General features: G+C 43.8%; 1 protein-coding gene across 2 annotated transcripts in view; it reads right to left on the bottom strand.

Moving 5' to 3' along the window:
- Positions 1–8,474: 8,474 nt before the first annotated feature.
- PITPNB (phosphatidylinositol transfer protein beta) overlaps positions 8,475–12,786 on the bottom strand; it is a 73,762-nt gene continuing 69,450 nt past the window's right edge. The window contains exons 11-12 of one of the 2 annotated variants that reach the window (XM_001508729.5): positions 11,874–11,959; positions 8,475–10,470 (exon numbers count right to left, since the gene is read on the bottom strand). In XM_001508729.5, coding sequence (XP_001508779.3) covers positions 11,912–11,959 — 48 coding nt within the window. In that variant the 3' untranslated portion in view covers positions 8,475–10,470; positions 11,874–11,911. The remainder of the gene's footprint in view (positions 10,471–11,873; positions 11,960–12,786) is intronic. The other variant, XM_007667529.2, reaches the window with a different exon arrangement.

Genomic DNA, 12,786 nt, shown 5'->3' with positions numbered 1-12,786 from the left:
CCCATGCAGTGCAACCTGGTTACCCTGTATCTACCCCAACCCTTAGAAAAGTGCTTGGCATATAGTAAGCACTTAACAAATACCATAATTATTATTATTATTATGTCTGTCTCCTCTGTTAGACTGTAAGCTCTTTGTGAGCAGGGACTGTCTCTACCAACTCTGTTGTATTATCCTCTCCCAACTGGGCAGGGAATGTGAGTTACATTGTTATAGGGTACTCTCCCAAGCACTTAGTACAGTGCTCTGCACACAGTAAGCACTCAATAAATACTATTGATTGACTTAGTACAGCACTCTGCACATGGTAAGCATCCAATAAATACAATCGATCAATTGACTCTAGGCCTAAATCCCATCGGTGACCCCCTTTGGTATTTCAGCCACATAGGGGTGAAAATGAGCTCATTTTGTCTTAAACTTATGCAACCTAGGAAAGAGCATGGCCTAGTGGATATAGCCTGGGCCTGGGATTCGAAACGACCCGAGTTCTATTCCCAGCTCTGCCACTCGTCTGCCAAAGGACCCTGGGTAACTCGCTTAACTTCACTGTGCCTCAGTTCCCTCATCTATAAAATGGGGAATAAGACTGTGAGCCCCATGTAGGACAGAGGCTGTGTCCAACCCGATTACCTTATATCTACCCCAGTGCTTAGCACAGTGCCAGGCACATAGTGCTCAACAAATACCATTAACGACAACAACCAACCCACCTTTTTGGGAGGATTTAGAGTTCAAAACTATTTACTTGGACTGGTGGACAGAGGTCGCAACGTTCTAAAGCATCTGCATCCCTTAAAGGTCTTGGTTAAAAATAAAGTTAAAAGCGGAGCCCTCAGGTCATTATTTCCAGGAGTTCTGGGAACTGCAAGGACGCCCGGCTGAGAGAAGGAAATTCATTTGTGTCGCAGGTCGCCTCCAAAATAGCTTTATCTGCCCAGGCAATGCAGAGAGTACATCCTGTGAGGTGCACGGCATATTACTAGCTGCCTCACAAGGTCACAAGATCACCTATTCTAAATTCAAGACTGCCACAGAAAAGAGCCATTAATTCTTTTTCTTTCCCTTTTGTCCACTACTTATGGCTGGGCCGAGAAAATGATCTTTTTTTAAAAAATATTTAATGGTATTTGCTAAGCACTTACTATGTTCCAGGCACTGTACTATGTGCTGGGATAGATTACAAACTAATCAGGTTGGGCACAGTCCATGTCCCACATGGGGTTCACAGTCTTAATCCCCGTTGTACAGATGAGGGAACTGAAGCACATCTCTGGTGGTTAGGGAGTGTGTCTACCAACTCTGTGGTATTTCTTCTCCCAAAATGCTTAGCACAGTACTCTGCACACAGTAAAGCTCAATAATACCATTGATTGATTGATTAAGTACTTACTAGGTACCAAACACTGGGCTAGATTTTTAGGTCTGACTCCCCTCTAAGAATGTAAGCTTCTTGTGGTAGGAAACTTGTCGCTTTTCTATTTTGTAATAAGCAGTGTGGCCCAGTGAGAAGAGCATGGCCTAGGAGTCAAGACCTGGGTTCAAATCCTGACTCTGCCACCTGCCTGCTGTGTTACCGTAGGCAAGTCACTTAACTTCTCTGTGCCTCAGCTTCCTCATCTGTAAAATCTATAAAATGTAAGATGACCCACTTAGGCTGAGAGCCCTATGTGGGACAGAACTTGGTTCAATTTGAATCTCTCTTATCTTCCCCAGCATTTAGAACAGTGGTTGGCAAACACTAAGTACTTAACAAATAGTATTACTATTATTATGTTGTGTTGTGGGGGAAAGGAGAAGGGTGAATACCAAATAGTAAAGATCACAGATCCAAGTGCATAAGCCACATGGAAGGGAGAGCTAGCTGGGAAAAGGGGGCTTAATCGGGGAAGGCATCTTAATGCTTTGAAAGTGAAATGGTGCTCTGGTGTATACATAGGGGGAAGGATTTCTAGGCTAGGGGAGGAGGTGGGAAAGGGGTCGGCAGCAAGACAGCTGCGGTCAGGGCACAGTGAGGAAGCTGGTGCTAGAGGTGCGGAGTTTGCAGGCTAAGCTGGAGCAGGATATCAGTGAAGAGAGGTAAGATGGGGTGAGTTGATTTCGTGCTTTAAAGCCAATGGTAAAGAGTTTCTGTTTGGTGCAAATATGGATGGGCAGTCATTGGAGGTTTTTGAAGAGTGGGGAGACATGAATTGAACGTTTTCCAGTCCCCAAGGATCAATGTAGGGATGGAGAATGAGAGAAGGAATGCAGAAAAAGGATCAAATGGTTAAGAAAGGATGCTTGGATGCTTCATCCACGTTCCTTGATTCATTTGCCCAGTTCCTGTGGGTTGGTGACTGGGCTCTGAAAGTACACCAGGCACCAGATCATACACAGAAGATGAGGAACAACTTTTCAGATTGGGAAAGCTAGTCCTCTCTATGCAGATTAGAGCAGAAATATTATCTCCCACACCTTGCCTGTTCCCTCCATTCATACACATTCCCATACCGTTTCTTTTTAAATAACTGACCACAATCTTGTCTCATTCAACCAGGAGTCACCGATTAAGTCCAGATCTTTTTTGGTTGTATTTACGTTTTAAGGTGAGATGGTGAACCTCCTGTGGGAATTGGATCTGACCTGATGGACTTTTATCTGCCTTTGTGTTTACCAGAATGCTGGGTGCATAAGTGCTTGGTAAATATCCATCAATCAATCAATAAGCACTTAATAAATGATTATTTATTGAGCACTTACCATGTGCAGAACAGTGTACTAAGCTCTTGAGAGAGTACAATAAAACAGAATAATGCTCATTGTGAGCAGGGAATGTGTCTGTATATTGTCTCATTTTGCTCTCCCAAGCACTTAGTACAGTCCTCTGCACACAGTGAGCGCTCAATAAATATGATTAAAAAAAGAGTTGGTAGATAAGTCCCCTGCCCACGACGAGCTAACATTCTAGAGACAGTCTAGAGAAGCAGCATGGGTCCATGGAAAGAGCACGGGCTTAGGAGTCAGGGGTCATGGGTTGTAATCCTGGCTCCACCTTTTTGCTGTGTGATTTTGGGCAAGTCACTTAACTTCTCGGTGCCTCAGATACCGCATCTGTAAAATGGGGATTAAGACTGTGAACCTCACGTGGAAAAACCTGATTACCCTGTATCTACCCCAGCCCTTAGAACAGTGCCCGGCACATGGTAAGCACTTAACAAATGCCAATATTATTATCATCATCATTATAGGTGAGTTCAGGCCTTCTGCAATCACAAAATCTGAGTTTATCCTCGCAAAGGCGAAGACTCTCCTACAAGTCTTCCAAAACATTCAAGGAACTCAACCTTTCCCACGGAACGCTGAAATCTTTGTGCAGTGGAGTTATTTATTGAAGTGCTACCGAAGCATGGATCACAGCACTCCACATCAGTGAATAAATATCACATCTCCATGTTCAGTTAAACAGAACTATGCTGCGTTTCTATTACTTCATGTGGATTAGCCATCTGGAAGCTGAAAACAGAGCGTGGAGGAAAGAACGGAATCCAATTTTGCATTTACCAAAATGAGCGAAGCTCGCCTCGATTTATGGCAGATGGTAATGAAATCTCACCGGGCAAAGATCCCTTCCCAGAGAAGATGGTTTTGGCCAATTACCGTAATAAGATCGAGCAAAAGCATATTCAATTTGCTCCGGTTTAAGGTACTGCGGGTTCGAAAAGTGTACTCCAGGTGGCAAAATCAAAGCACTTAGTACAAAAATCAAGCACTTAGTACAGTACTCTGCACACAGTAAGGGCTCTTAAATACCACTGATTGATAGCAGTGCTCTGCTCATTAAGATAAGGTGTGAAAACAGTGCAGTACTGTTCCTTGGCTTTCAGTCCCATCTCTTAAAGGGATTTAGCAGGAAAAGATCATCTATCCGATTGTCCCTGGCTTGTGCTCTGAGGGCAAGAGACAGGCCTTTCCCTGGGGAATTTGAGGTGATTTTCCACCTGAAGAGATAGAATTACCATTAACTCCCTTAGAGAACTGCAGAAGTCTAACAGGACAAGGCTGGCTTTTCTGTCAGCTGGAGAGGGGAAAACAGGGTGTGGGATAAGAGCACAAGACTGGGAGTCAGGAGACCTGCATTCTAATCCGGACCCCACTAACTTGCCGACTGTGTGACCTTGGGCAAGTCACTGCACTTCCTCAGTGCCTTAGTTTCTGTAATACAGGGATAACAAACTTGCTCTTCCTCTCTCTTAGATTATGAGTCCTGTGCAGGACAGGGACTGAATCTGAAGGATCTAGGTTTTAATTCCAGCTCTGCCAGTTGTCTGCTGTGTGACCTTGGGCAAGTCACTTAACTTCTCTGTGCTTCAGTTCCCTCACCTGTAAAATGGGAATTAAGACTGTGAGCCCTCTCCGGGACACTGTCTGTATTCACCTCAATTACCCTGCATCCACCCCAGCACTTAAAACAGTGCCTGGAACATTGTAGGTGCTTTACAAATACCATAATAATAACTATTATTATTATTACTAATAATAATAAGCCCATTTCCTCCCAGAGGCCTTCCCTGACTAAGCCCTCCTTTCCTCTTCTCCCACTCCCTTCTGTGTTGTCCTGACTTGCTCCCTTGATTCAACCCTCCTCCCAGCCCCGCAGCACTTACATACATATCTGCAATTTATTTATATTGTCTGTCTCCCCCTCTAGGCTGTAAACTCACTGTGGGCAGGGAATGTGTCTTGTATATTGTTGCATAGTGTTCTGCACATAGTAAGCACTCAATAAATACCAATGACTGACTAACCTTTAGTCCACACACTTCACTCCTCTCAAGCCAATCTTCTCACTGTGCCTCACTCTCCTCTTGTCCCCAACCTGTGGTTCACTCTTCTGCCTAGAAATCTTTTCTCCTCCTCATCTGGCAGACCACCCCTCTCCCTATCTTCAGTGACCTTCTGAAACTATATCTGCCCCAAGAAGCCTTCCCTGATTAATCCTTCATTTTATTTTTTTTTGTAATTGGAATTTGTTAGGCGCTTACTATGGGCCAGGCACTATATTAAGCGCTGGAGTAGATATAAGCTAATCAGGTTGGACACAGTCCATGTACCACATTAATCCCCTCCTTTTACAGATGAGGTAAACTGATACACAGAAAAGTCAGCGACTTACCCAAGATCCAAGAGCAGACAAGTGGCAGAGCCAGGACTAGAACCCAGGTCCTTCTGACTCCCAGACCTGTGCTCTATCTACTAGGCCATGCTGCTCCTCTTCACCCTATTCCTCCACTCCCACCACTTCATTTCTTCCACCTCATCTGTAAAATGGGCATGAAATACCCATTCTCCCTTCTTCTTGGACCTTGAGCCCCACCTAGTACAGGGACTCTGGCCAACCCAGGGCTTACTACTACCCAGGGCTTACTACTACCCAGGGCTTACTACTGTATTTGGCACATGGTAAGCCCTTAAATACCACAATTATTATTCACACACCCCCACCTCCATTTATACTTTTATACAAATATTTATACTCTTTTGCTTCCCCCTACCTGTAATATACTTTAGTGTCTATCTCCCCAACTAGATCGTAAGCTGCTTGAGGGCAGAGATAATGTCTACTAACTTTATTGTGCTTTCCCAAGCTCCCAGTACAGTGTTCAGTGAACACTGCTGATTGACTATTACTTTTCCACCATACGTGGAGTCAGTCAATTGTATTTATTGAGCACTTACTGAGTGCGGGGCACTGTATTAAGTGCATGGGAGAGGACAACAGAACAGACACATACGCGAAGGGGAAAACCTTAGTATGGTACCTTCTTCCTGACTGAGGCAATCTCAGTGAACAACATTGACAGTTACAGCCTGATACTCTCTATCCACTCAATGAATTTGTATTAGTACATTCATTCATTCAGTTGTATTTATTGAACGCTTACTGTGTGCATAGCAGTTACCACATGTCAACAGCCCGATATAGAGGGAAAACCTAACGCCTTTCTCATAGCAATAAAGTGTTTTCGCACTACTGGAAAAAGACGGTGCTTTCTGGATGTCATAATAGCAAGGTAATTATAACATATGCGAATAGAAATCTCCCATTTGGGCTTTACCAGGAATGTTTGAATGTTATTTTATGCCCCAACAACCTGCTTAACATTCTGATTATCATATTTAACATTAAGTATCTAAGGTTTCAGGGGCAAAACCAAACATATAAGAGATGAGGTTCGCTTTCACTGTGCTAACGGCAATAACATTTATATTTGCACATGAAAATGCCAATAGGGAAAAATGTAAATTAATGCATTACATTTTTTGATATTTATCTGAAAACAGACTGTGGAAAAATAAGAATATAACGATTCTGCACTGAAGTGGATTACTTAAAAATCACCTCCTCCAAGAGGCCTTCCCAGACTGAGCTCCTCTTCCCCCTCTACTCCCTCTGCCATCCCCCCTTTACCTCTCCGCAGCTAAAGCCTCATTTTCCCCTTTTCCCTCTGCTCCTCCACCTCTCCCTTCCCATCCCCACAGCACTGTACCCGTCCGCTCAACTGTATATATTTTCGTTACCCTATTTATTTTGTTAATGAATTGTACATCGCCTTGATTCTATTTAGTTGCCATTGTTTTTACGAGATGTTCTTCCCCTTGACGCTGTTTAGTGCCATTGTTCTTGTCTGTCCGTCTCCCCCGATTAGACTGTAAGCCCGTCAAACGGCAGGGACTGTCTCTATCTGTTGCCGACTTGTTCATCCCAAGCGCTTAGTACAGTGCTCTGCACATAGTAAGCGCTCAATAAATACTATTGAATGAATGAATGAGTACTTTGGAGATTCTCACTTTTCCTGGGCTGCCTCAAACACTTGAAAACCGTTCAACAGGGGTGTCAAATGGTTTTCAAGCTTTATCACTGGGGGGGAGAGGGAGTGTCAAATGGAGGTTAGTCAGTGGGCCTATAACTTTTGCTGAGGAACACAAGTAGCCTAGTAGATACTGCACTGGCCTAGAAGTCAGAAGTATGTGGGTTCTAAAACTGACTCTGTCACCTGTCTGTTGTGTGAACACGGGCAACTCACTTCACTTCTCTGGGCCTCCATTACCTCATCTGTAAAATGGGGATTAAGACCGTGAGCCCCATGTGGGACACAGACTATGTCCAACCTGAGTAACTCAGATCTACCCCAGAGTTTAGTACAGTGCCTGGCACATAGTAAGTGCTTAACAAATACCATTTTAAAAAAAGTCACAACAACTAAAAGTGAACTAAGGGCTATTAGGTACCTGCAGAATGGGAATAGCGGTGAAGTCTGAAGCCAATATTCCACAGAGATTTTTCAGGCACTGCTTCCACTCTTCAGCAGGTCTGAGCATTTCAGAGCTCCTTGGAGTTAACAGCTGGAGGGGAATCTGTGGTTAATTTTACATCTTCCCAACTTCCATCCCCCCAGTGACCAGTTCAGCTCTCTTGGGCCATCAATTACTGGTATTTATTGAGTGTACTGTACTTACTGTATAAAAACACTGTACAAAGAGCTTGGGAGAGTACCTCTAGACTGTTAACTCACTCTGGGCGGGGAATGTCGGCTAATTCTTTTGTATTGTACTTCCCCAGCGCTTAGTACAGTGCTCTGCACTTAGCACTCAATAAAAACCGATGGACTGATATGATAGAGTTGGTAGAAACTTTCCCTGCCTGAAAGCAGTTTTAACTCACCACCCACCTCCCTTAATGGCATTTGTGTCCTTACCTTTATACTCAATGACTTCCTTCCATCTCTAGTTTATTTTAGTGTTTATCATCCCTGCTGGACTGTGCACTCCTTGAGGGCAGGGAATGAGGTCTACTTACTCTACTGTATTCTCCCAGAGGGCTTAGGATAGTGCTCCTCACACAATAGGTCTCAACAAATATTACCGACTGATTGGCCAGTTAAGGTTTCTCCCTTGATAGACAGTTCTCCTAGACACAGTCTTCCAGGCAGCAGTTCAGGCTGTGGGTAGAACAAGGAGACAATAAGAAGACTGTTAAGAATTGGAGTCAGCTGAGGAAAGGATAAGGATGAGGCTGTGCCTGATCTGCTCCTACTGTACTTATCACAGCCCTTAGCACAGTACTTAAAGCATGTAACAAATATCATTATTACTATTATTACGCAACTCAAACCACTCTGCTCTGAGGACTTCACCAGCTACATGGGCCAACAGGTGGCTTTGGTATTAAGCCACTGCGCTCCTAGGATATTTGAAAACACCAAAAAAGAGTGCCCAAGGCTCAAGAGAATGCTGATGGAAACAGATAATACAAGCTAAACTGAAATCTGAAATTTCTGACTTTTTGAAATCTAAATCCCATCTTTACCTGAATTACGGGGTGAAAAACACTCCAACATTATCCCTGAATTACAGTTTTTATTCTGCAAAGCAGAGTGTCCGAAATCACACAGTGTAAACCAGAGAAAAATAACCACCCATGGAGACGGAAATGGCATTTTGTGATCAAATTTATTTTTGTTTCCATGTCTTTGCCTTTGTTTTACGTTCATTTACATCAAGACAATCAAGTAAACTAGATATTGTACATTCGCCAGATTTTCCCTCAAATCCCCACCGGTCATCTGAAAAACATGAAAACCCCGGTGCCAAGGGTAGTCGAGTCCAACCGCAGGAGGGAAGGCGGCCCTTTATCTCACAAGAGGAGGAGCAGGAGCCCTCCTTGTCCTCCGCCGCTTTCGACCACGATTCCACTTCAGACGGAGCCCACCTCGCCATGACGCTCAGGGAGTACACACCGTTTCCATCCCGAGAACCCAGAGGACGGATGACGGGGGGAGAGGAGGGTCCTGCACCCCAAGGAGGACGGGGAGGGTAGGCACAACGCAGCCCGGCGACCTCATCCGAGTCGCTGAAATCGCCCCGGCGAAGGCCAGAATCGCCCGGGGAAGGGGAGAGGGGCTGCTGAGGTTGGGCTGGCTGGGCTCCGTGGAAAAACTCAGATGCAAACCAGCTTCCGCTAGCTACGGAGTTGGGTGTGTTTTCGGTGGCGAGAGGGGAAGAAGTGTGATTTACAACTTCATGGCTGAAACAAACCTCGTCCTACGCAGGCTTCTAGGACGGATTGTGGGGAGGGGTGGGGGGGAGGAATCCAAGATCGACAGAGAAGTCTGATAAACTCTAACCTAGCTAACTGTTTCTAAAATAACTTTTTTAAAATTTTGTTCTACCTACCAAGCATTTTAATAATATAGATCTAGGATATGCTCCATTTTAATATTTTCTTAAAAAATCCTGAAGACACTGTCCTTGTTGAGGGCCGCTGACACAAGGTTTGTATGATACCTTCTTTTCACTGGGTCTCCTAACAGACGCTATACCTTTTGCACTTTCATCACAGCTGAAAGTGAACATCTCTTTAATTAAAGTGTATTTTCAACATGAAAAGAGCTGAGAGTCATCATTATATTCCACTGTGTAAGTTGTGAGAAACCTAGACCATTTGCATAGTTTTTCCCGACGGCAATTTCAGAAAATAGTCATTTCCGAAATGAGGAGTTTCACTCCACTTCCAATTTCTCTAGACCCCCTACGGTACACCTTAAGACTAAATACCAGTATTACCAATTTCTTTTTTGCCTAACAGACTCCTGAAAAGTTTAAAGTGTTCATTATAAATCACAAGCTGTCATATCCATTTCTGCCAGTTTTTGCTCTAGAAAAATACTTGAAATTCAAACGTACAAAAATCCAATAAAATGGGGGTGTTTTCTTTTAAAGGATTTTCCCATCAAGGCAAGTAAAAAAATTGGACTGCAACTGTATTCTTTACTCATGGAAATCTTCAAATTTGGCTGTGAGATAATGATGGTCCAGAAATAAATAGGCTATAAATACATTCATAGTTTACATTCCAGAATCAGAGGGATAACTAAAAAGGCAGAATAAACTTTTGCTCTGGGACTAAATTGCTTGCTTCTGAGGCTAAAATAGAAAGTCGGAAGAGACTGATTCAAGGGAAGAAAATCCATTAAAAAAGTACAGATTGGTCCACAACTTGATATCTTGAAACATACCAGCTAGCACATCGCAATCAAATCATCCTTTAATGGCATTATTCCGTTAATTATTAAAATCTGCTTCAGGTATATATAATGAAAATATTTTCCTTTGCATTTTTGCTGAAGATAGGTACAGTACTTGGGAGAAATTGTACGAATCCCCTCAATAAATGTATGTATGTATGTACATATATATATACACATGTGGGTGAGTGTATCTGCTCCTCTAGCTTTATGGGCCTCATCTACAGCTACAGGCGAAGATACACCCACGTCCACATATACACACGGGTTTGGTGACGTGTGCATGTACATACAGCATCCCATGCACACATTTGTGAAACATCAACACTGCAGTTCCTGGACAGATCCATCTTCATTCATCACTGGCAGCACTTGTTCCCCTCACTTGACCTTGATTACGTAACTGGAAGAAAACGGAATGATAAAAGCGCAATGTTATGGATTAGAAACTCGGCTCGGCACGGTACATTTACACCAACACACTCCATGAAAAGAGAGGCTGACTACCAGAGGGTCTTTATCAGCAGCAAGTGATCTTAAACTCTTTAAGATCACTACACTTAGCTTAGCTTTAACACTTAGCTTTAAGTGAACTTAAAGTGGAGCAACTTAGGGACAATTGATCTCTTAGGGACATTTCGATCCCAATGGCAGGCCGACTGAAATCAAGGGTCGCCACTGAAATACTTTGCCGGGGATCAAACCAAACTTTGCAAAACCAAGTTCAAATGTGTACCGAGCTCTAATTCTATCTTACTAAAGGTAAGGACCATTGACTTAACTCCAGGTGGCGGCAGCTCATATTTAAGCTGTAATACATTTTTGTAGTCAGAGAGGGAGGGTGGTGAGTTTTTTTGGCTAATTCAGTAAAATCTTTAACCCTGAGTTATGCCAGTGGATTTTCTGAACCTATGACCAGCTTTGACATTTTGGAATTGTTGGGGAAGTGACTAATTTACTCTGAGAAAGGAATACTTTGCTTCAGGCAAATGATCCAAAAGTACTGCCAAAGTACTTTCACTGTGAGAGAAATTACTAATATTACAAATGAGAAGCAGCGTGGCTTAGTAGAAAGAGCGTGGGCTTGGGAGTCACAGGATGTGGGTTCTAACCCCACTTCTGCTACTGGTCTCTGGGCAAGTCACTTAACTTCTCTGTGCCTCCGCTACCGCATCTATAAAATGGGGATTGAGACTGTGAGCCCCTCGTGGGACAACCTGATTCCTCTGTGTCTACCCCAGCGCTTAGAACAGTGCTCTGCACATAGTAAGCACTTAACAAATACCAACATTATTATCATCATTATTATTATTAATATTGTAAGAGTGAAATGACCAAAATTAAGTTGCCAGTGGAAGTCATCAGGCCCTTTATCATAGAAGAAGCTCCTAGGGCCAGGATTCTTGAATGGGAATACTGGAGTCGGTACCCAAAGGAGAGGTTAACGCTATTTTCCTCTGGTTGGATGAAGCGTGCCAACGCTTAACTTTCTGTTGGCTTCAAAAGGCAGAGCTGTAGGGTTCCGAAAGGGTGCAAGCAACTCCGGTCCCCCCTAAAACCTCTGCCAACAGCGAGGCCAGGGTGGCTGTATCCACAGATACCTGCAAACAGGACCTCAAGTTGGCAACCCCATTTATCGAACATTTTTATTCTATCTGGGTTCTCTTCCCCCACCCGCCAATCCCGAGTGAAATTCCCCCAGAGGTTCCCTGAGGTTGAGATCGTCATTCAGAAAGTGAACTGCCCGTCACCAGAGAGGTGTTGTTTTTTTGGTTTCCCTGTTTATCACCCAACTCTTCCACTTACACAGTTTGATTTTGCCTCTGACTCTACAGAGGATTCATCTAGACATCAGCGGCCGTTGTACCTCGGACGGAGCCCTTCTTACGCATCTAAACGTAAAATAAAACTGTGAGCTACTGTATCGCAGAATCTGAATTGGGGTTAGTAAGAGGAAAGGAGGAAAAAAAAAAGATGACTTGAAAAAGACCCCTCTGGTGATGGCTATATCATGGTTGCTCTTGAAGCAAAGGGAGGACCCCTAGGCAGTCTTTTCTAAACCATTCAGGACAGGTTTGGTGAAGGTTTGAAGCGGAGCAATTAGGCAAATCCCACATTGCCTAGGTCTGAAAATGATGTCTCTAGCACCGTTGAAGGTGATATGGCCTTAGAAGTAGGACTTTGCTCCTCAACTCCCACTGGAGTGCTGACAAATTCCAGTGGCTTCTTGACTTGGGTGTCCTGGGCCTGATTAGTCCTCTGCTTTCAAATGAATTGGATGTGATGTGCATTTCAGCATTTTCACGGGGCAGGGGGAATGGGAGGGTGGACGGAGGGTGACAGACAAGGAGTACAGGGGGAAGAGGAGGAAGGATTGACCAAGCCCCAGAGACAAATTATTCGATGGGGAGAAAATGTGAAATGCTCAGCATTAGACATATCACAGGAGACCAAGTCAGGTTCTCAACAAAGCTGGGCTCAAATAACAATGAGAAGGAAGGGAGGAAGCTCAGATAGGAAAGGAGGGGTTATAATCCAATATAAGAAATACAGATTTCCAGAACAAACTCAGATTTTTTTGAAGACGACAACAATGGTCAAGGTAATTCTTGGAGGGAGCAAACTGTACGGAAATTAGTCAATGGCATTTATTGAGCGTTTACTGTACGCAGAGCACTATACTAATCATGTGTGGGAGGGAACGCTCCCTGCCCACAAC

Source organism: Ornithorhynchus anatinus, chromosome 21, assembly GCF_004115215.2.
Source record: "Ornithorhynchus anatinus isolate Pmale09 chromosome 21, mOrnAna1.pri.v4, whole genome shotgun sequence".
Classification (NCBI taxonomy): domain Eukaryota; kingdom Metazoa; phylum Chordata; class Mammalia; order Monotremata; family Ornithorhynchidae; genus Ornithorhynchus; species Ornithorhynchus anatinus.
The sequence above is the reverse complement of the archived record's forward strand: the minus strand, read 5'-3'. Positions and strand labels throughout refer to the sequence as shown.